Source organism: Gymnoscopelus braueri (genome assembly GCF_963280865.1).
Source record: "Gymnoscopelus braueri genome assembly, chromosome: 12".
In the NCBI taxonomy this organism is placed as follows: Eukaryota; Metazoa; Chordata; class Actinopteri; order Myctophiformes; family Myctophidae; genus Gymnoscopelus; species Gymnoscopelus braueri.
In genome coordinates this window covers 40,019,723-40,044,128 of record NC_137614.1, presented here as the reverse complement: position 1 = coordinate 40,044,128, position 24,406 = coordinate 40,019,723, and the positions used below count along the sequence as shown (strand labels likewise).

At 37.9% G+C, this 24,406-nt stretch overlaps 4 protein-coding genes across 4 annotated transcripts; all 4 read right to left on the bottom strand.

Annotated features, from left to right (window-relative positions):
- Window positions 1–3,597: 3,597 nt before the first annotated feature.
- LOC308096558 (uncharacterized protein) lies at window positions 3,598–4,011 on the bottom strand (the record flags this gene model as incomplete). Its single annotated transcript, XM_080443975.1, has 1 exon — window positions 3,598–4,011. The coding sequence occupies one exon, from the start codon at window positions 4,009–4,011 to the stop codon at window positions 3,598–3,600; it is 414 nt and encodes a 137-aa protein (XP_080300101.1).
- A 5,759-nt stretch (window positions 4,012–9,770) lies between these two features.
- Window positions 9,771–10,184, bottom strand: LOC308096557 (uncharacterized protein; the record flags this gene model as incomplete). Its single annotated transcript, XM_080443974.1, has 1 exon — window positions 9,771–10,184. The coding sequence occupies one exon, from the start codon at window positions 10,182–10,184 to the stop codon at window positions 9,771–9,773; it is 414 nt and encodes a 137-aa protein (XP_080300100.1).
- A 5,766-nt stretch (window positions 10,185–15,950) lies between these two features.
- On the bottom strand, window positions 15,951–16,364 carry LOC308096556 (uncharacterized protein; the record flags this gene model as incomplete). Its single annotated transcript, XM_080443973.1, has 1 exon — window positions 15,951–16,364. One exon carries the CDS (start codon window positions 16,362–16,364, stop codon window positions 15,951–15,953), a length of 414 nt encoding a protein of 137 aa, XP_080300099.1.
- A 5,678-nt stretch (window positions 16,365–22,042) lies between these two features.
- On the bottom strand, window positions 22,043–22,456 carry LOC308096555 (uncharacterized protein; the record flags this gene model as incomplete). The annotated part of the gene is made up of 1 exon (XM_080443972.1): window positions 22,043–22,456. The coding sequence occupies one exon, from the start codon at window positions 22,454–22,456 to the stop codon at window positions 22,043–22,045; it is 414 nt and encodes a 137-aa protein (XP_080300098.1).
- Between the last annotated feature and the right edge of the window lie 1,950 nt (window positions 22,457–24,406).

Here is a 24,406-nt window from a genome sequence, read left to right as displayed (position 1 = left end):
TGCTGTATTGAGGAATTCTATATATAGATTTATGTGTAGACTGATGGAGTCAAAGAATGTGTTAATGATGGCCTTAACAAGGATCACACAGTGATACAAGGTATTCCTCGTGCTTCTGGAAAAACAAAAGGAGCGAAATTATTCTGGTACTCAGGCTATCTCTGTGTTGTTATTGTGTTTTGTATCTCTGTTTTTATATGGACCTATTTTGTCTGTCTATTTTGGCATTTTAATGTAGCTTAGTTTTGGACTGACGAGTGTCAGTTGTTGTTTGTATGTATATTGTATGTTGTTTTATGTTGTGATGTTTTATGTGGACCCCAGGAAGACTAGCGACCGCGGCAGCGGAAGCTAATGGGGATCCGAATAAAGAAAGAAAGAAAGAAAGTCTGAAATAAAGTTGATCTAATCTAATCTATTCTGACGCCCATATCTGTGGAACAGAACCCTGCATGTCATTATTCTATTATGGTAAAGGAAAAGGATATCAAATAGAACACAACCACCTTAAAGACTACTAATCATTGTTTGTATTCCTGCACTGTCTGCATTGAGTGATCTCGTTACCTAGAACTTGATTTCTTGGATATTCTACTGTTTAGACTGATGATATTATGTTCTTAGTTACCTATCCTAGATTACTATTTCTATGCAATTGATGTATTACCTTGTGTTTTTCCTCGCTTAAGAGCGTATGCTGAATGCCAAATATGTAAAATGTAAGCTGTAGAAACACTGTACATACAAACACAGCAATTACCTTTAAACACTTTTTTAAAATGTGTAAATTGTAGAAACACTGTACATACACTGTAGCCTACTTTTTTTTCTTTTTTTTTTAATGTACATTGTTGAAACACTGCACATACCTGTACAAACAGAGCAATCACCTTGAACCACTTTTGAAAATAAATAAATTGTAGAAACACTGTACATACAAACACAGCAATTACTCTAAACACTTTTGAAAAACAGCTGCTATTTGTGCACAACCAACATTATTCTGTTTTGATTGTATTGTTCCACTATTTTATATTGTTCTAATATTCATGCCAATAAAGTCATTTGAATTGAATTGACTAGAAGTTCGGCCTCACATCTAGCGTGACGTAGCGCCCACTTCGCAGCGCAGATCGGCCAGATCCACCCTCTCTCTCCCTCTCTCACCTCCTTTCCCTCTCTCTCTCTGTCCTTTGCACACGCGTTCCACACACACACACACACACACACACACTCACACACACGCACACACACTCAAGCGTGCTTCTTTTGGGCTAGTTGAGCGTCCACCTCGCATCGCAAATCCACCAGCTACGTTGTACCAGTGATCCAACTGATATTAGTAGGGTCATCTGTGGCACTTCCGTGACCGTGGAGAGCAAAGGTCCGTTTCTCAATGGATTTGTCATCTAGGAGGGTTATTAAACAAATTTAGCCGGGGTGTATTTTTAAAAGGGGCGGGGGAAATTAGTGAGAGACCAAAATCCAAAATGGCTGCCGTGAAAATGAACTTTTTAATGGTTTGACTGACCTACAATGATGCACAAATTAATACATGGTTTCAGAGCTTATTTTGGTCAAGGAATACTATTATTTGGTGTTTATATAATGATTTGACCTATTGTTGACCTTCAAATGCAAGATGGCTGCCAATTATGAGCTCCAAACGTTTTTTTTTTCTTTCAAAATCGTCACAGAGCCTTCTTATTAGGCTCTAATGAAAGCTCTGCTCATGATGAGTTGAATAATATGCAGTATAAGTACACAGAAGTAATCTCTGAGGTCAATAAAGGCAGCAATGAATGAATGAATGAATGAATGAATGAATGAATGAATGTTTTATTTCCGTGTCCGGACAATTTCTTTGACCCATCCCACATGGGATTATCAGACACATCAATCCCAAAACAAAAAAACAAAAATTACAAACATTCCAGTGTACACCCAACCAGCAACTCATATATACCTGCACATAGAATACACACACATTTACAAAAAAAAAATCCATTATAAGTCACCCTTCTCCTTCTATCCCACGCTTTATAAAGAAACTCTGAAAATGCAAAAACATGAAAAAAAAGAAATTCAATCAAGGCACCATTCTCATAATCTATCAGGTTTAGATCAGGGGTGTGGACTTTTTTAAACAGTATATCTCTCAGGTCATCATACAGGGGACAAAACAAAATAAAATTGATTTCATTCTCCACCTCATTCAAATCACAATATTCACATATTCTATCCTCCGCAGCTATGCCTCTATATCTTCCCGTTTCAATATGTAATGGCAGAATGCCACATCTTATCTGCGCACAAAGTGACCTCCGACTTTTTGCCAAATTATACAAAACATAATTTTCACATTTATAATCTTTTTTTAAAAGACGATATGTTCTTAATTTTGGCTTTTGCCAAATGTCTTCTAACCAGGTTTGTATGCATTTTGCACGGATTCTGTTTTTAAACTCCTCCACATTCACAGTTGTTCTTTGGAAATAATGTTCTTCCAGACCACATTCCCTCAATACATCAAAGATCTCAGAGGCCCATTCCCCTTCTCCAGACAGATCCCAGTAAAAAATTTGACTAGCCACCCTATTGGATGGCAGACACAGCAACCTGTTCCAGAGACTCACCATGCTGGCCTTCCATCTAATTTCACAGGAGTCCCACCCCATATCTCCATTAAATGCTGCGATTGACGCATACTTATGTAGTCCTAAAAAGAATCGAATTGCCCGATTCTGGACACGTTCATTTAACTGAAACCTTTTGTACCCCCAAACCCCCGAAATATAATCTAAAATGGGACATACACATGTGTGATACAATTTAGAGTAGGCCTACGTAAGATAGCCCATGTCCTTCAACGTTTTGGTTTTGCCTATGAGGCCTCCCAATGCCCTGCCGGCAGAATCTGCTAGGGCAGATACACCGTGAAAAAAAGACATGTTTTCATCTAGAAACAAACCAAGGTACTTGTACTTATCTGTAAACTGCAGTTGTTTATCACCCACACTAAACTTGAAGCTACTTCTTTCTGTACCTGGGTTTCTAAAATGCATTACTTGTGTTTTCTTTTGATTAATACTTAATTTGATTAATGTGTGTGTGTGTGTGTGTGTGCGTGCGTGCGTGGTTAAAATACGTGTTAAATAGCTCTGTATTCTGAAATCATTGCTGTAGAGTGTTTGTTCAGTATGGGTCTCATGCATCAGCTCTTTAATAAACAGAAAATTCATTTTCAGGCCAGGATACCAATGTTATCCAATCAGGAGAGAGAACTCATGCAGTATACAGGATAAACTGCAGGTAATGACAAAGAAATGAGCAGACCAAATTGGAATTGGAACACTATAAAAGTTAAGCTGCATGGGTGCTCTATCCTGATTGGCTGAAATTGGCAACCCACCTGACAAATGTTTTCTTCTGTTCATTAAAGAGCTGGGGGGACAGGGAGACCCCTGGTACTGAACTAACACTGTTCTTTATCAATGATTACTATCACAATATAGAGCTTTAACCTGTTACCAAAAAACGTTTTGTTTTAACGCAAAAGTAACATTTACCCTACCTTTAACTATAATAACCCTGATCTCAGTTGTCACGAACTTCCACAGTCATGACAGGTGTGCAAGTGTCTGTCATCGTGGCCATGACTTTAAAATAACCGTCGGAGTGAGAGAGCGAATTGTCTCCTTTCTGTCTGACAAATCCATTCTCTGAGTTGTAATACATCTCCTTAAAAAGATGGCAGTCGCAAGTTTTGTTTTTTCCAATGAATCCCCCCGCATGCCAGTTTGAGTACTCGATGTAGTCGAAGGGCACAGAGAACATGTAAGCTAGCTTCTCGGAGTGCGATTTGCTGCTTGGATTTTGGAGCTCGTAGGTGAAGACACCGACAGCGCCCCTAGCAGTGTTGGGTGTCTTCTTGAACTCAACGATGGCCTCATGGCCGGAGGCGATTTCGTGCGGTAAAGATCTGGTGCAATGGCCACTGGAAACGTACATCCTTAATAGTAGGAAGAAAAATGAAAGTTAGAGCCAGAGGCGTAATTTCAGAAAAAATAGGGGTCTGCAAAAATGTATTACCACTTAAACCCCATTTCTGAAAATAGTGGATCTACAAGCTTATAGATCCATTATTTTATTAAAATGTTGAACAAATGTGAAAGTGTTCGCCTATAATGACATGACCAAAAGGAAGGGACCAACATGCATGTGTCACATGTAGGCTACTGTAGATGGACGGGCATGGATTGAGATGCACTCATCGTTCATCTCTAATCAGATTAATCTGCAACAACATTTGCGGAAAAAGAGTTGCGGAAAATATGCATGAAATAACGGAATGTGAGCACTAGGGAGCAGTAATTGCCATCCCTGGAGACCCCAAATGACCCCCCAGTTTAGAGCAACTGATAATAATAATAATAATAATAATAATAATAATAATAATAATAATAATAAACAAATACCTGGGATTGATGAGTAAATGGGAACTATGGTTGCTGATAGTAATGGTGCAATGGCGATCAGTTGGAATGAGCTCAACAACTGCAGAGCCAATCATTCCCACAACTGCAACCAGACCGGACACCAATGCCATTGCCACGAGAACTGGAAAGACAGCCTGGCCAGAGTGCAAAGAAGATGTTAATCACTGCTCATGACATTTTGTACTTGAAGTCACCCTGTGTACTTTTTGCAAAATGTTAATAGAGTATTCAAACAATCAATCAGTCCTGAAATGTTTTTTTTTTTAAATAGTCCAATAAATTATATAGCACCAATACATTACATAGCACGCAGCACGTCACATGAACTCACAAAGTACAAAACAACTAAAACAACCTGAATCCATCCCTAACAAATATCAAACCATAAAAACACAAATTGAAATGCATCACTAGCTTTAGTTTTTTCCAAATCAGTATTTTAACACAGTTTCTATAGAACAGTTTAGATTGAGACTGCCTGACACACAGAGGCAGCTCATTTCAAAGAGAAATTCCCATGTATTGATTGATTGATGTACTTTATTTAGTAAGACATGAGAACAACAGCACATGGAAGAACAAATTCACAATACAAGGTCTACTAAACTGGAAGTCTCATAAAGCACTGAGCTGGTTTAAAATGAGATATGCACACACACAAATCATGATGAAAGAGCTCTTGCCAAAACCTTTGACTCTTGGTACAATCGACTTAGCATAGTTCTTATGTTCAGGTGTAAACTGGTATAATTTATGTTACTCTATAAGCTTTGTTTACTGCTACCAAGTAAAAAAAAAAAAAAAATTATATATATATATATATATATATATATATATATATATATATATATATATATATATATATATATATATATATATATATATATATATATATATATATATATACACACATACATATTCTTACCTTGAATCAAAATGTATGTTCTTCTGTATTCAGTTCTTCAAGAGCTTCTTGGGTTCCTTTTCAGAGTATGACACAAATGGCAAGACATTTATACAGTTTGAGCATAGGGGCAGGGCCTTGTCCTCATAGACCCCTCCCTTTTAAAACCAGCCCCTTGCCTTTGTCACCTCAGGCATACCTGCCAACACTCCTGAATTTGGCAGAAGACTCGTGAATGTTTACCCTTTCTCCTGCTGTGTTTCTGAAAGTGAGCAAAAGTTAGCTTTATTTATAAATTAGCATGGGTGTTACACACCCACTGCAGGGCCATTGCACACAAAAATAAGAAGTTAAACAAAATGACACGCACAAACTTCAAAACTTAAGATCAGATGTGTTTAAAAGCCAAAGAGAACGGGTGATGTTTGAGTAAAGACTTAAAAACCTAGATGGACAGATCAGATCTGATATGGGTTATTAGTCTGGGGTTATTTCTTAAACATTTTAACAACACAAATCACGTATGGGGAGTAGGGACCCTGGCACCAAATATTTTCAAATGGGGTCCCCAGCCAAATACATATTAACCTGGAGGTCCTTGACATAAAAAAGGTTTGAGAACCAGTGCTTTACATAGCGAGTTTAAGTGTGTGGATAAGTATGCTTTGGATGTAAATCAGATCAACAACATTGCAACACAACACATGCATTTTGAATATTGCTGAAACTGGAGATGGACTTGTTCACGTGAAATGTTTGTGACCACCTTTCATGCTGTATTGAGGAATTCTATATATAGATTTATGTGTAGACTGATGGAGTCAAAGAATGTGTTAATGATGGCCTTAACAAGGATCACACAGTGATACAAGGTATTCCTCGTGCTTCTGGAAAAACAAAAGGAGCGAAATTATTCTGGTACTCAGGCTATCTCTGTGTTGTTATTGTGTTTTGTATCTCTGTTTTTATATGGACCTATTTTGTCTGTCTATTTTGGCATTTTAATGTAGCTTAGTTTTGGACTGACGAGTGTCAGTTGTTGTTTGTATGTATATTGTATGTTGTTTTATGTTGTGATGTTTTATGTGGACCCCAGGAAGACTAGCGACCGCGGCAGCGGAAGCTAATGGGGATCCGAATAAAGAAAGAAAGAAAGAAAGTCTGAAATAAAGTTGATCTAATCTAATCTATTCTGACGCCCATATCTGTGGAACAGAACCCTGCATGTCATTATTCTATTATGGTAAAGGAAAAGGATATCAAATAGAACACAACCACCTTAAAGACTACTAATCATTGTTTGTATTCCTGCACTGTCTGCATTGAGTGATCTCGTTACCTAGAACTTGATTTCTTGGATATTCTACTGTTTAGACTGATGATATTATGTTCTTAGTTACCTATCCTAGATTACTATTTCTATGCAATTGATGTATTACCTTGTGTTTTTCCTCGCTTAAGAGCGTATGCTGAATGCCAAATATGTAAAATGTAAGCTGTAGAAACACTGTACATACAAACACAGCAATTACCTTTAAACACTTTTTTAAAATGTGTAAATTGTAGAAACACTGTACATACACTGTAGCCTACTTTTTTTTCTTTTTTTTTTAATGTACATTGTTGAAACACTGCACATACCTGTACAAACAGAGCAATCACCTTGAACCACTTTTGAAAATAAATAAATTGTAGAAACACTGTACATACAAACACAGCAATTACTCTAAACACTTTTGAAAAACAGCTGCTATTTGTGCACAACCAACATTATTCTGTTTTGATTGTATTGTTCCACTATTTTATATTGTTCTAATATTCATGCCAATAAAGTCATTTGAATTGAATTGACTAGAAGTTCGGCCTCACATCTAGCGTGACGTAGCGCCCACTTCGCAGCGCAGATCGGCCAGATCCACCCTCTCTCTCCCTCTCTCACCTCCTTTCCCTCTCTCTCTCTGTCCTTTGCACACGCGTTCCACACACACACACACACACACACACACTCACACACACGCACACACACTCAAGCGTGCTTCTTTTGGGCTAGTTGAGCGTCCACCTCGCATCGCAAATCCACCAGCTACGTTGTACCAGTGATCCAACTGATATTAGTAGGGTCATCTGTGGCACTTCCGTGACCGTGGAGAGCAAAGGTCCGTTTCTCAATGGATTTGTCATCTAGGAGGGTTATTAAACAAATTTAGCCGGGGTGTATTTTTAAAAGGGGCGGGGGAAATTAGTGAGAGACCAAAATCCAAAATGGCTGCCGTGAAAATGAACTTTTTAATGGTTTGACTGACCTACAATGATGCACAAATTAATACATGGTTTCAGAGCTTATTTTGGTCAAGGAATACTATTATTTGGTGTTTATATAATGATTTGACCTATTGTTGACCTTCAAATGCAAGATGGCTGCCAATTATGAGCTCCAAACGTTTTTTTTTTCTTTCAAAATCGTCACAGAGCCTTCTTATTAGGCTCTAATGAAAGCTCTGCTCATGATGAGTTGAATAATATGCAGTATAAGTACACAGAAGTAATCTCTGAGGTCAATAAAGGCAGCAATGAATGAATGAATGAATGAATGAATGAATGAATGAATGTTTTATTTCCGTGTCCGGACAATTTCTTTGACCCATCCCACATGGGATTATCAGACACATCAATCCCAAAACAAAAAAACAAAAATTACAAACATTCCAGTGTACACCCAACCAGCAACTCATATATACCTGCACATAGAATACACACACATTTACAAAAAAAAAATCCATTATAAGTCACCCTTCTCCTTCTATCCCACGCTTTATAAAGAAACTCTGAAAATGCAAAAACATGAAAAAAAAGAAATTCAATCAAGGCACCATTCTCATAATCTATCAGGTTTAGATCAGGGGTGTGGACTTTTTTAAACAGTATATCTCTCAGGTCATCATACAGGGGACAAAACAAAATAAAATTGATTTCATTCTCCACCTCATTCAAATCACAATATTCACATATTCTATCCTCCGCAGCTATGCCTCTATATCTTCCCGTTTCAATATGTAATGGCAGAATGCCACATCTTATCTGCGCACAAAGTGACCTCCGACTTTTTGCCAAATTATACAAAACATAATTTTCACATTTATAATCTTTTTTTAAAAGACGATATGTTCTTAATTTTGGCTTTTGCCAAATGTCTTCTAACCAGGTTTGTATGCATTTTGCACGGATTCTGTTTTTAAACTCCTCCACATTCACAGTTGTTCTTTGGAAATAATGTTCTTCCAGACCACATTCCCTCAATACATCAAAGATCTCAGAGGCCCATTCCCCTTCTCCAGACAGATCCCAGTAAAAAATTTGACTAGCCACCCTATTGGATGGCAGACACAGCAACCTGTTCCAGAGACTCACCATGCTGGCCTTCCATCTAATTTCACAGGAGTCCCACCCCATATCTCCATTAAATGCTGCGATTGACGCATACTTATGTAGTCCTAAAAAGAATCGAATTGCCCGATTCTGGACACGTTCATTTAACTGAAACCTTTTGTACCCCCAAACCCCCGAAATATAATCTAAAATGGGACATACACATGTGTGATACAATTTAGAGTAGGCCTACGTAAGATAGCCCATGTCCTTCAACGTTTTGGTTTTGCCTATGAGGCCTCCCAATGCCCTGCCGGCAGAATCTGCTAGGGCAGATACACCGTGAAAAAAAGACATGTTTTCATCTAGAAACAAACCAAGGTACTTGTACTTATCTGTAAACTGCAGTTGTTTATCACCCACACTAAACTTGAAGCTACTTCTTTCTGTACCTGGGTTTCTAAAATGCATTACTTGTGTTTTCTTTTGATTAATACTTAATTTGATTAATGTGTGTGTGTGTGTGTGTGCGTGCGTGCGTGGTTAAAATACGTGTTAAATAGCTCTGTATTCTGAAATCATTGCTGTAGAGTGTTTGTTCAGTATGGGTCTCATGCATCAGCTCTTTAATAAACAGAAAATTCATTTTCAGGCCAGGATACCAATGTTATCCAATCAGGAGAGAGAACTCATGCAGTATACAGGATAAACTGCAGGTAATGACAAAGAAATGAGCAGACCAAATTGGAATTGGAACACTATAAAAGTTAAGCTGCATGGGTGCTCTATCCTGATTGGCTGAAATTGGCAACCCACCTGACAAATGTTTTCTTCTGTTCATTAAAGAGCTGGGGGGACAGGGAGACCCCTGGTACTGAACTAACACTGTTCTTTATCAATGATTACTATCACAATATAGAGCTTTAACCTGTTACCAAAAAACGTTTTGTTTTAACGCAAAAGTAACATTTACCCTACCTTTAACTATAATAACCCTGATCTCAGTTGTCACGAACTTCCACAGTCATGACAGGTGTGCAAGTGTCTGTCATCGTGGCCATGACTTTAAAATAACCGTCGGAGTGAGAGAGCGAATTGTCTCCTTTCTGTCTGACAAATCCATTCTCTGAGTTGTAATACATCTCCTTAAAAAGATGGCAGTCGCAAGTTTTGTTTTTTCCAATGAATCCCCCCGCATGCCAGTTTGAGTACTCGATGTAGTCGAAGGGCACAGAGAACATGTAAGCTAGCTTCTCGGAGTGCGATTTGCTGCTTGGATTTTGGAGCTCGTAGGTGAAGACACCGACAGCGCCCCTAGCAGTGTTGGGTGTCTTCTTGAACTCAACGATGGCCTCATGGCCGGAGGCGATTTCGTGCGGTAAAGATCTGGTGCAATGGCCACTGGAAACGTACATCCTTAATAGTAGGAAGAAAAATGAAAGTTAGAGCCAGAGGCGTAATTTCAGAAAAAATAGGGGTCTGCAAAAATGTATTACCACTTAAACCCCATTTCTGAAAATAGTGGATCTACAAGCTTATAGATCCATTATTTTATTAAAATGTTGAACAAATGTGAAAGTGTTCGCCTATAATGACATGACCAAAAGGAAGGGACCAACATGCATGTGTCACATGTAGGCTACTGTAGATGGACGGGCATGGATTGAGATGCACTCATCGTTCATCTCTAATCAGATTAATCTGCAACAACATTTGCGGAAAAAGAGTTGCGGAAAATATGCATGAAATAACGGAATGTGAGCACTAGGGAGCAGTAATTGCCATCCCTGGAGACCCCAAATGACCCCCCAGTTTAGAGCAACTGATAATAATAATAATAATAATAATAATAATAATAATAATAATAATAATAATAATAATAAACAAATACCTGGGATTGATGAGTAAATGGGAACTATGGTTGCTGATAGTAATGGTGCAATGGCGATCAGTTGGAATGAGCTCAACAACTGCAGAGCCAATCATTCCCACAACTGCAACCAGACCGGACACCAATGCCATTGCCACGAGAACTGGAAAGACAGCCTGGCCAGAGTGCAAAGAAGATGTTAATCACTGCTCATGACATTTTGTACTTGAAGTCACCCTGTGTACTTTTTGCAAAATGTTAATAGAGTATTCAAACAATCAATCAGTCCTGAAATGTTTTTTTTTTTAAATAGTCCAATAAATTATATAGCACCAATACATTACATAGCACGCAGCACGTCACATGAACTCACAAAGTACAAAACAACTAAAACAACCTGAATCCATCCCTAACAAATATCAAACCATAAAAACACAAATTGAAATGCATCACTAGCTTTAGTTTTTTCCAAATCAGTATTTTAACACAGTTTCTATAGAACAGTTTAGATTGAGACTGCCTGACACACAGAGGCAGCTCATTTCAAAGAGAAATTCCCATGTATTGATTGATTGATGTACTTTATTTAGTAAGACATGAGAACAACAGCACATGGAAGAACAAATTCACAATACAAGGTCTACTAAACTGGAAGTCTCATAAAGCACTGAGCTGGTTTAAAATGAGATATGCACACACACAAATCATGATGAAAGAGCTCTTGCCAAAACCTTTGACTCTTGGTACAATCGACTTAGCATAGTTCTTATGTTCAGGTGTAAACTGGTATAATTTATGTTACTCTATAAGCTTTGTTTACTGCTACCAAGTAAAAAAAAAAAAAAAATATATATATATATATATATATATATATATATATATATATATATATATATATATATATATATATATATATATATATATATATATATATATATATATATATACACACATACATATTCTTACCTTGAATCAAAATGTATGTTCTTCTGTATTCAGTTCTTCAAGAGCTTCTTGGGTTCCTTTTCAGAGTATGACACAAATGGCAAGACATTTATACAGTTTGAGCATAGGGGCAGGGCCTTGTCCTCATAGACCCCTCCCTTTTAAAACCAGCCCCTTGCCTTTGTCACCTCAGGCATACCTGCCAACACTCCTGAATTTGGCAGAAGACTCGTGAATGTTTACCCTTTCTCCTGCTGTGTTTCTGAAAGTGAGCAAAAGTTAGCTTTATTTATAAATTAGCATGGGTGTTACACACCCACTGCAGGGCCATTGCACACAAAAATAAGAAGTTAAACAAAATGACACGCACAAACTTCAAAACTTAAGATCAGATGTGTTTAAAAGCCAAAGAGAACGGGTGATGTTTGAGTAAAGACTTAAAAACCTAGATGGACAGATCAGATCTGATATGGGTTATTAGTCTGGGGTTATTTCTTAAACATTTTAACAACACAAATCACGTATGGGGAGTAGGGACCCTGGCACCAAATATTTTCAAATGGGGTCCCCAGCCAAATACATATTAACCTGGAGGTCCTTGACATAAAAAAGGTTTGAGAACCAGTGCTTTACATAGCGAGTTTAAGTGTGTGGATAAGTATGCTTTGGATGTAAATCAGATCAACAACATTGCAACACAACACATGCATTTTGAATATTGCTGAAACTGGAGATGGACTTGTTCACGTGAAATGTTTGTGACCACCTTTCATGCTGTATTGAGGAATTCTATATATAGATTTATGTGTAGACTGATGGAGTCAAAGAATGTGTTAATGATGGCCTTAACAAGGATCACACAGTGATACAAGGTATTCCTCGTGCTTCTGGAAAAACAAAAGGAGCGAAATTATTCTGGTACTCAGGCTATCTCTGTGTTGTTATTGTGTTTTGTATCTCTGTTTTTATATGGACCTATTTTGTCTGTCTATTTTGGCATTTTAATGTAGCTTAGTTTTGGACTGACGAGTGTCAGTTGTTGTTTGTATGTATATTGTATGTTGTTTTATGTTGTGATGTTTTATGTGGACCCCAGGAAGACTAGCGACCGCGGCAGCGGAAGCTAATGGGGATCCGAATAAAGAAAGAAAGAAAGAAAGTCTGAAATAAAGTTGATCTAATCTAATCTATTCTGACGCCCATATCTGTGGAACAGAACCCTGCATGTCATTATTCTATTATGGTAAAGGAAAAGGATATCAAATAGAACACAACCACCTTAAAGACTACTAATCATTGTTTGTATTCCTGCACTGTCTGCATTGAGTGATCTCGTTACCTAGAACTTGATTTCTTGGATATTCTACTGTTTAGACTGATGATATTATGTTCTTAGTTACCTATCCTAGATTACTATTTCTATGCAATTGATGTATTACCTTGTGTTTTTCCTCGCTTAAGAGCGTATGCTGAATGCCAAATATGTAAAATGTAAGCTGTAGAAACACTGTACATACAAACACAGCAATTACCTTTAAACACTTTTTTAAAATGTGTAAATTGTAGAAACACTGTACATACACTGTAGCCTACTTTTTTTTCTTTTTTTTTTAATGTACATTGTTGAAACACTGCACATACCTGTACAAACAGAGCAATCACCTTGAACCACTTTTGAAAATAAATAAATTGTAGAAACACTGTACATACAAACACAGCAATTACTCTAAACACTTTTGAAAAACAGCTGCTATTTGTGCACAACCAACATTATTCTGTTTTGATTGTATTGTTCCACTATTTTATATTGTTCTAATATTCATGCCAATAAAGTCATTTGAATTGAATTGACTAGAAGTTCGGCCTCACATCTAGCGTGACGTAGCGCCCACTTCGCAGCGCAGATCGGCCAGATCCACCCTCTCTCTCCCTCTCTCACCTCCTTTCCCTCTCTCTCTCTGTCCTTTGCACACGCGTTCCACACACACACACACACACACACACACACACTCACACACACGCACACACACTCAAGCGTGCTTCTTTTGGGCTAGTTGAGCGTCCACCTCGCATCGCAAATCCACCAGCTACGTTGTACCAGTGATCCAACTGATATTAGTAGGGTCATCTGTGGCACTTCCGTGACCGTGGAGAGCAAAGGTCCGTTTCTCAATGGATTTGTCATCTAGGAGGGTTATTAAACAAATTTAGCCGGGGTGTATTTTTAAAAGGGGCGGGGGAAATTAGTGAGTGACCAAAATCCAAAATGGCTGCCGTGAAAATGAACTTTTTAATGGTTTGACTGACCTACAATGATGCACAAATTAATACATGGTTTCAGAGCTTATTTTGGTCAAGGAATACTATTATTTGGTGTTTATATAATGATTTGACCTATTGTTGACCTTCAAATGCAAGATGGCTGCCAATTATGAGCTCCAAACGTTTTTTTTTTCTTTCAAAATCGTCACAGAGCCTTCTTACTAGGCTCTAATGAAAGCTCTGCTCATGATGAGTTGAATAATATGCAGTATAAGTACACAGAAGTAATCTCTGAGGTCAATAAAGGCAGCAATGAATGAATGAATGAATGAATGAATGAATGAATGAATGTTTTATTTCCGTGTCCGGACAATTTCTTTGACCCATCCCACATGGGATTATCAGACACATCAATCCCAAAACAAAAAAACAAAAATTACAAACATTCCAGTGTACACCCAACCAGCAACTCATATATACCTGCACATAGAATACACACACATTTACAAAAAAAAAATCCATTATAAGTCACCCTTCTCCTTCTATCCCACGCTTTATAAAGAAACTCTGAAAATGCAAAAACATGAAAAAAAAGAAATTCAATCAAGGCACCATTCTCATAATCTATCAGGTTTAGATCAGGGGTGTGGACTTTTTTAAACAGTATATCTCTCAGGTCATCATACAGGGGACAAAATAAAATTGATTTCATTCTCCACCTCATTCAAATCACAATATTCACATATTCTATCCTCCGCAGCTATGCCTCTATATCTTCCCGTTTCAATATGTAATGGCAGAATGCCACATCTTATCTGCGCACAAAGTGACCTCCGACTTTTTGCCAAATTATACAAAACATAATTTTCACATTTATAATCTTTTTTTAAAAGACGATATGTTCTTAATTTTGGCTTTTGCCAAATGTCTTCTAACCAGGTTTGTATGCATTTTGCACGGATTCTGTTTTTAAACTCCTCCACATTCACAGTTGTTCTTTGGAAATAATGTTCTTCCAGACCACATTCCCTCAATACATCAAAGATCTCAGAGGCCCATTCCCCTTCTCCAGACAGATCCCAGTAAAAAATTTGACTAGCCACCCTATTGGATGGCAGACACAGCAACCTGTTCCAGAGACTCACCATGCTGGCCTTCCATCTAATTTCACAGGAGTCCCACCCCATATCTCCATTAAATGCTGCGATTGACGCATACTTATGTAGTCCTAAAAAGAATCGAATTGCCCGATTCTGGACACGTTCATTTAACTGAAACCTTTTGTACCCCCAAACCCCCGAAATATAATCTAAAATGGGACATACACATGTGTGATACAATTTAGAGTAGGCCTACGTAAGATAGCCCATGTCCTTCAACGTTTTGGTTTTGCCTATGAGGCCTCCCAATGCCCTGCCGGCAGAATCTGCTAGGGCAGATACACCGTGAAAAAAAGACATGTTTTCATCTAGAAACAAACCAAGGTACTTGTACTTATCTGTAAACTGCAGTTGTTTATCACCCACACTAAACTTGAAGCTACTTCTTTCTGTACCTGGGTTTCTAAAATGCATTACTTGTGTTTTCTTTTGATTAATACTTAATTTGATTAATGTGTGTGTGTGTGTGTGTGCGTGCGTGCGTGGTTAAAATACGTGTTAAATAGCTCTGTATTCTGAAATCATTGCTGTAGAGTGTTTGTTCAGTATGGGTCTCATGCATCAGCTCTTTAATAAACAGAAAATTCATTTTCAGGCCAGGATACCAATGTTATCCAATCAGGAGAGAGAACTCATGCAGTATACAGGATAAACTGCAGGTAATGACAAAGAAATGAGCAGACCAAATTGGAATTGGAACACTATAAAAGTTAAGCTGCATGGGTGCTCTATCCTGATTGGCTGAAATTGGCAACCCACCTGACAAATGTTTTCTTCTGTTCATTAAAGAGCTGGGGGGACAGGGAGACCCCTGGTACTGAACTAACACTGTTCTTTATCAATGATTACTATCACAATATAGAGCTTTAACCTGTTACCAAAAAACGTTTTGTTTTAACGCAAAAGTAACATTTACCCTACCTTTAACTATAATAACCCTGATCTCAGTTGTCACGAACTTCCACAGTCATGACAGGTGTGCAAGTGTCTGTCATCGTGGCCATGACTTTAAAATAACCGTCGGAGTGAGAGAGCGAATTGTCTCCTTTCTGTCTGACAAATCCATTCTCTGAGTTGTAATACATCTCCTTAAAAAGATGGCAGTCGCAAGTTTTGTTTTTTCCAATGAATCCCCCCGCATGCCAGTTTGAGTACTCGATGTAGTCGAAGGGCACAGAGAACATGTAAGCTAGCTTCTCGGAGTGCGATTTGCTGCTTGGATTTTGGAGCTCGTAGGTGAAGACACCGACAGCGCCCCTAGCAGTGTTGGGTGTCTTCTTGAACTCAACGATGGCCTCATGGCCGGAGGCGATTTCGTGCGGTAAAGATCTGGTGCAATGGCCACTGGAAACGTACATCCTTAATAGTAGGAAGAAAAATGAAAGTTAGAGCCAGAGGCGTAATTTCAGAAAAAATAGGGGTCTGCAAAAATGTATTACCACTTAAACCCCATTTCTGAAAATAGTGGATCTACAAGCTTATAGATCCATTATTTTATTAAAATGTTGAACAAATGTGAAAGTGTTCGCCTATAATGACATGACCAAAAGGAAGGGACCAACATGCATGTGTCACATGTAGGCTACTGTAGATGGACGGGCATGGATTGAGATGCACTCATCGTTCATCTCTAATCAGATTAATCTGCAACAACATTTGCGGAAAAAGAGTTGCGGAAAATATGCATGAAATAACGGAATGTGAGCACTAGGGAGCAGTAATTGCCATCCCTGGAGACCCCAAATGACCCCCCAGTTTAGAGCAACTGATAATAATAATAATAATAATAATAATAATAATAATAATAATAATAATAATAATAATAATAAACAAATACCTGGGATTGATGAGTAAATGGGAACTATGGTTGCTGATAGTAATGGTGCAATGGCGATCAGTTGGAATGAGCTCAACAACTGCAGAGCCAATCATTCCCACAACTGCAACCAGACCGGACACCAATGCCATTGCCACGAGAACTGGAAAGACAGCCTGGCCAGAGTGCAAAGAAGATGTTAATCACTGCTCATGACATTTTGTACTTGAAGTCACCCTGTGTACTTTTTGCAAAATGTTAATAGAGTATTCAAACAATCAATCAGTCCTGAAATGTTTTTTTTTTTAAATAGTCCAATAAATTATATAGCACCAATACATTACATAGCACGCAGCACGTCACATGAACTCACAAAGTACAAAACAACTAAAACAACCTGAATCCATCCCTAACAAATATCAAACCATAAAAACACAAATTGAAATGCATCACTAGCTTTAGTTTTTTCCAAATCAGTATTTTAACACAGTTTCTATAGAACAGTTTAGATTGAGACTGCCTGACACACAGAGGCAGCTCATTTCAAAGAGAAATTCCCATGTATTGATTGATTGATGTACTTTATTTAGTAAGACATGAGAACAACAGCACATGGAAGAACAAATTCACAATACAAGGTCTACTAAACTGGAAGTCTCATAAAGCACTGAGCTGGTTTAAAATGAGATATGCACACACACAAATCATGATGAAAGAGCTCTTGCCAAAACCTTTGACTCTTGGTACAATCGACTTAGCATAGTTCTTATGTTCAGGTGTAAACTGGTATAATTTATGTTACTCTATAAGCTTTGTTTACTGCTACCAAGTAAAAAAAAAAAAAAAATTATATATATATATACACACATACATATTCTTACCTTGAATCAAAATGTATGTTCTTCTGTATTCAGTTCTTCAAGAGCTTCTTGGGTTCCTTTTCAGAGTATGACACAAATGGCAAGACATTTATACAGTTTGAGCATAGGGGCAGGGCCTTGTCCTCATAGACCCCTCCCTTTTAAAACCAGCCCCTTGCCTTTGTCACCTCAGGCATACCTGCCAACACTCCTGAATTTGGCAGAAGACTCGTGAATGTTTACCCTTTCTCCTGCTGTGTTTCTGAAAGTGAGCAAAAGTTAGCTTTATTTATAAATTAGCATGGGTGTTACACACCCACTGCAGGGCCATTGCACACAAAAATAAGAAGTTAAACAAAATGACACGCACAAACTTCAAAACTTAAGATCAGATGTGTTTAAAAGCCAAAGAGAACGGGTGATGTTTGAGTAAAGACTTAAAAACCTAGATGGACAGATCAGATCTGATATGGGTTATTAGTCTGGGGTTATTTCTTAAACATTTTAACAACACAAATCACGTATGGGGAGTAGGGACCCTGGCACCAAATATTTTCAAATGGGGTCCCCAGCCAAATACATATTAACCTGGAGGTCCTTGACATAAAAAAGGTTTGAGAACCAGTGCTTTACATAGCGAGTTTAAGTGTGTGGATAAGTATGCTTTGGATGTAAATCAGATCAACAACATTGCAACACAACACATGCATTTTGAATATTGCTGAAACTGGAGATGGACTTGTTCACGTGAAATGTTTGTGACCACCTTTCATGCTGTATTGAGGAATTCTATATATAGATTTATGTGTAGACTGATGGAGTCAAAGAATGTGTTAATGATGGCCTTAACAAGGATCACACAGTGATACAAGGTATTCCTCGTGCTTCTGGAAAAACAAAAGGAGCGAAATTATTCTGGTACTCAGGCTATCTCTGTGTTGTTATTGTGTTTTGTATCTCTGTTTTTATATGGACCTATTTTGTCTGTCTATTTTGGCATTTTAATGTAGCTTAGTTTTGGACTGACGAGTGTCAGTTGTTGTTTGTATGTATATTGTATGTTGTTTTATGTTGTGATGTTTTATGTGGACCCCAGGAAGACTAGCGACCGCGGCAGCGGAAGCTAATGGGGATCCGAATAAAGAAAGAAAGAAAGAAAGTCTGAAATAAAGTTGATCTAATCTAATCTATTCTGACGCCCATATCTGTGGAACAGAACCCTGCATGTCATTATTCTATTATGGTAAAGGAAAAGGATATCAAATAGAACACAACCACCTTAAAGACTACTAATCATTGTTTGTATTCCTGCACTGTCTGCATTGAGTGATCTCGTTACCTAGAACTTGATTTCTTGGATATTCTACTGTTTAGACTGATGATATTATGTTCTTAGTTACCTATCCTAGATTACTATTTCTATGCAATTGATGTATTACCTTGTGTTTTTCCTCGCTTAAGAGCGTATGCTGAATGCCAAATATGTAAAATGTAAGCTGTAGAAACACTGTACATACAAACACAGCAATTACCTTTAAACACTTTTTTAAAATGTGTAAATTGTAGAAACACTGTACATACACTGTAGCCTATTCTTTTTTTTTTAATGTACATTGTTGAAACACTGCACATACCTGTACAAACAGAGCAATCACCTTGAACCACTTTTGAAAATAAATAAATTGTAGAAACACTGTACATACAAACACAGCAATTACTCTAAACACTTTTGAAAAACAGCTGCTATTTGTGCACAACCAACATTATTCTGTTTTGATTGTATTGTTCCACTATTTTATATTGTTCTAATATTCATGCCAATAAAGTCATTTGAATTGAATTGACTAGAAGTTCGGCCTCACATCTAGCGTGACGTAGCGCCCACTTCGCAGCGCAGATCGGCCAGATCCACCCTCTCTCTCCCTCTCTCACCTCCTTTCCCTCTCTCTCTCTGTCCTTTGCACACGCGTTCCACACACACACACACACACACACACACACTCACACGCACACACACTCAAGCGTGCTTCTTTTGGGCTAGTTGAGCGTCCACCTCGCATCGCAAATCCACCAGCTACGTTGTACCAGTGATCCAACTGATATTAGTAGGGTCATCTGTGGCACTTCCGTGACCGTGGAGAGCAAAGGTCCGTTTCTCAATGGATTTGTCATCTAGGAGGGTTATTAAACAAATTTAGCCGGGGTGTATTTTTAAAAGGGGCGGGGGAAATTAGTGAGAGACCAAAATCCAAAATGGCTGCCGTGAAAATGAACTTTTTAATGGTTTGACTGACCTACAATGATGCACAAATTAATACATGGTTTCAGAGCTTATTTTGGTCAAGGAATACTATTATTTGGTGTTTATATAATGATTTGACCTATTGTTGACCTTCAAATGCAAGATGGCTGCCAATTATGAGCTCCAAACGTTTTTTTTTTCTTTCAAAATCGTCACAGAGCCTTCTTATTAGGCTCTAATGAAAGCTCTGCTCATGATGAGTTGAATAATATGCAGTATAAGTACACAGAAGTAATCTCTGAGGTCAATAAAGGCAGCAATGAATGAATGAATGAATGAATGAATGAATGAATGAATGTTTTATTTCCGTGTCCGGACAATTTCTTTGACCCATCCCACATGGGATTATCAGACACATCAATCCCAAAACAAAAAAACAAAAATTACAAACATTCCAGTGTACACCCAACCAGCAACTCATATATACCTGCACATAGAATACACACACATTTACAAAAAAAAAATCCATTATAAGTCACCCTTCTCCTTCTATCCCACGCTTTATAAAGAAACTCTGAAAATGCAAAAACATGAAAAAAAAGAAATTCAATCAAGGCACCATTCTCATAATCTATCAGGTTTAGATCAGGGGTGTGGACTTTTTTAAACAGTATATCTCTCAGGTCATCATACAGGGGACAAAACAAAATAAAATTGATTTCATTCTCCACCTCATTCAAATCACAATATTCACATATTCTATCCTCCGCAGCTATGCCTCTATATCTTCCCGTTTCAATATGTAATGGCAGAATGCCACATCTTATCTGCGCACAAAGTGACCTCCGACTTTTTGCCAAATTATACAAAACATAATTTTCACATTTATAATCTTTTTTTAAAAGACGATATGTTCTTAATTTTGGCTTTTGCCAAATGTCTTCTAACCAGGTTTGTATGCATTTTGCACGGATTCTGTTTTTAAACTCCTCCACATTCACAGTTGTTCTTTGGAAATAATGTTCTTCCAGACCACATTCCCTCAATACATCAAAGATCTCAGAGGCCCATTCCCCTTCTCCAGACAGATCCCAGTAAAAAATTTGACTAGCCACCCTATTGGATGGCAGACACAGCAACCTGTTCCAGAGACTCACCATGCTGGCCTTCCATCTAATTTCACAGGAGTCCCACCCCATATCTCCATTAAATGCTGCGATTGACGCATACTTATGTAGTCCTAAAAAGAATCGAATTGCCCGATTCTGGACACGTTCATTTAACTGAAACCTTTTGTACCCCCAAACCCCCGAAATATAATCTAAAATGGGACATACACATGTGTGATACAATTTAGAGTAGGCCTACGTAAGATAGCCCATGTCCTTCAACGTTTTGGTTTTGCCTATGAGGCCTCCCAATGCCCTGCCGGCAGAATCTGCTAGGGCAGATACACCGTGAAAAAAAGACATGTTTTCATCTAGAAACAAACCAAGGTACTTGTACTTATCTGTAAACTGCAGTTGTTTATCACCCACACTAAACTTGAAGCTACTTCTTTCTGTACCTGGGTTTCTAAAATGCATTACTTGTGTTTTCTTTTGATTAATACTTAATTTGATTAATGTGTGTGTGTGTGTGTGTGTGCGTGCGTGCGTGGTTAAAATACGTGTTAAATAGCTCTGTATTCTGAAATCATTGCTGTAGAGTGTTTGTTCAGTATGGGTCTCATGCATCAGCTCTTTAATAAACAGAAAATTCATTTTCAGGCCAGGATACCAATGTTATCCAATCAGGAGAGAGAACTCATGCAGTATACAGGATAAACTGCAGGTAATGACAAAGAAATGAGCAGACCAAATTGGAATTGGAACACTATAAAAGTTAAGCTGCATGGGTGCTCTATCCTGATTGGCTGAAATTGGCAACCCACCTGACAAATGTTTTCTTCTGTTCATTAAAGAGCTGGGGGGACAGGGAGACCCCTGGTACTGAACTAACACTGTTCTTTATCAATGATTACTATCACAATATAGAGCTTTAACCTGTTACCAAAAAACGTTTTGTTTTAACGCAAAAGTAACATTTACCCTACCTTTAACTATAATAACCCTGATCTCAGTTGTCACGAACTTCCACAGTCATGACAGGTGTGCAAGTGTCTGTCATCGTGGCCATGACTTTAAAATAACCGTCGGAGTGAGAGAGCGAATTGTCTCCTTTCTGTCTGACAAATCCATTCTCTGAGTTGTAATACATCTCCTTAAAAAGATGGCAGTCGCAAGTTTTGTTTTTTCCAATGAATCCCCCCGCATGCCAGTTTGAGTACTCGATGTAGTCGAAGGGCACAGAGAACATGTAAGCTAGCTTCTCGGAGTGCGATTTGCTGCTTGGATTTTGGAGCTCGTAGGTGAAGACACCGACAGCGCCCCTAGCAGTGTTGGGTGTCTTCTTGAACTCAACGATGGCCTCATGGCCGGAGGCGATTTCGTGCGGTAAAGATCTGGTGCAATGGCCACTGGAAACGTACATCCTTAATAGTAGGAAGAAAAATGAAAGTTAGAGCCAGAGGCGTAATTTCAGAAAAAATAGGGGTCTGCAAAAATGTATTACCACTTAAACCCCATTTCTGAAAATAGTGGATCTACAAGCTTATAGATCCATTATTTTATTAAAATGTTGAACAAATGTGAAAGTGTTCGCCTATAATGACATGACCAAAAGGAAGGGACCAACATGCATGTGTCACATGTAGGCTACTGTAGATGGACGGGCATGGATTGAGATGCACTCATCGTTCATCTCTAATCAGATTAATCTGCAACAACATTTGCGGAAAAAGAGTTGCGGAAAATATGCATGAAATAACGGAATGTGAGCACTAGGGAGCAGTAATTGCCATCCCTGGAGACCCCAAATGACCCCCCAGTTTAGAGCAACTGATAATAATAATAATAATAATAATAATAATAATAATAATAATAATAATAATAATAATAATAATAATAATAATAATAAACAAATACCTGGGATTGATGAGTAAATGGGAACTATGGTTGCTGATAGTAATGGTGCAATGGCGATCAGTTGGAATGAGCTCAACAACTGCAGAGCCAATCATTCCCACAACTGCAACCAGACCGGACACCAATGCCATTGCCACGAGAACTGGAAAGACAGCCTGGCCAGAGTGCAAAGAAGATGTTAATCACTGCTCATGACATTTTGTACTTGAAGTCACCCTGTGTACTTTTTGCAAAATGTTAATAGAGTATTCAAACAATCAATCAGTCCTGAAATGTTTTTTTTTTTAAATAGTCCAATAAATTATATAGCACCAATACATTACATAGCACGCAGCACGTCACATGAACTCACAAAGTACAAAACAACTAAAACAACCTGAATCCATCCCTAACAAATATCAAACCATAAAAACACAAATTGAAATGCATCACTAGCTTTAGTTTTTTCCAAATCAGTATTTTAACACAGTTTCTATAGAACAGTTTAGATTGAGACTGCCTGACACACAGAGGCAGCTCATTTCAAAGAGAAATTCCCATGTATTGATTGATTGATGTACTTTATTTAGTAAGACATGAGAACAACAGCACATGGAAGAACAAATTCACAATACAAGGTCTACTAAACTGGAAGTCTCATAAAGCACTGAGCTGGTTTAAAATGAGATATGCACACACACAAATCATGATGAAAGAGCTCTTGCCAAAACCTTTGACTCTTGGTACAATCGACTTAGCATAGTTCTTATGTTCAGGTGTAAACTGGTATAATTTATGTTACTCTATAAGCTTTGTTTACTGCTACCAAGTAAAAAAAAAAAAAAAATTATATATATATATATATATATATATATATATATATATATATATATATATATATATATATATATATATATATATATACATACACACATACATATTCTTACCTTGAATCAAAATGTATGTTCTTCTGTATTCAGTTCTTCAAGAGCTTCTTGGGTTCCTTTTCAGAGTATGACACAAATGGCAAGACATTTATACAGTTTGAGCATAGGGGCAGGGCCTTGTCCTCATAGACCCCTCCCTTTTAAAACCAGCCCCTTGCCTTTGTCACCTCAGGCATACCTGCCAACACTCCTGAATTTGGCAGAAGACTCGTGAATGTTTACCCTTTCTCCTGCTGTGTTTCTGAAAGTGAGCAAAAGTTAGCTTTATTTATAAATTAGCATGGGTGTTACACACCCACTGCAGGGCCATTGCACACAAAAATAAGAAGTTAAACAAAATGACACGCACAAACTTCAAAACTTAAGATCAGATGTGTTTAAAAGCCAAAGAGAACGGGTGATGTTTGAGTAAAGACTTAAAAACCTAGATGGACAGATCAGATCTGATATGGGTTATTAGTCTGGGGTTATTTCTTAAACATTTTAACAACACAAATCACGTATGGGGAGTAGGGACCCTGGCACCAAAT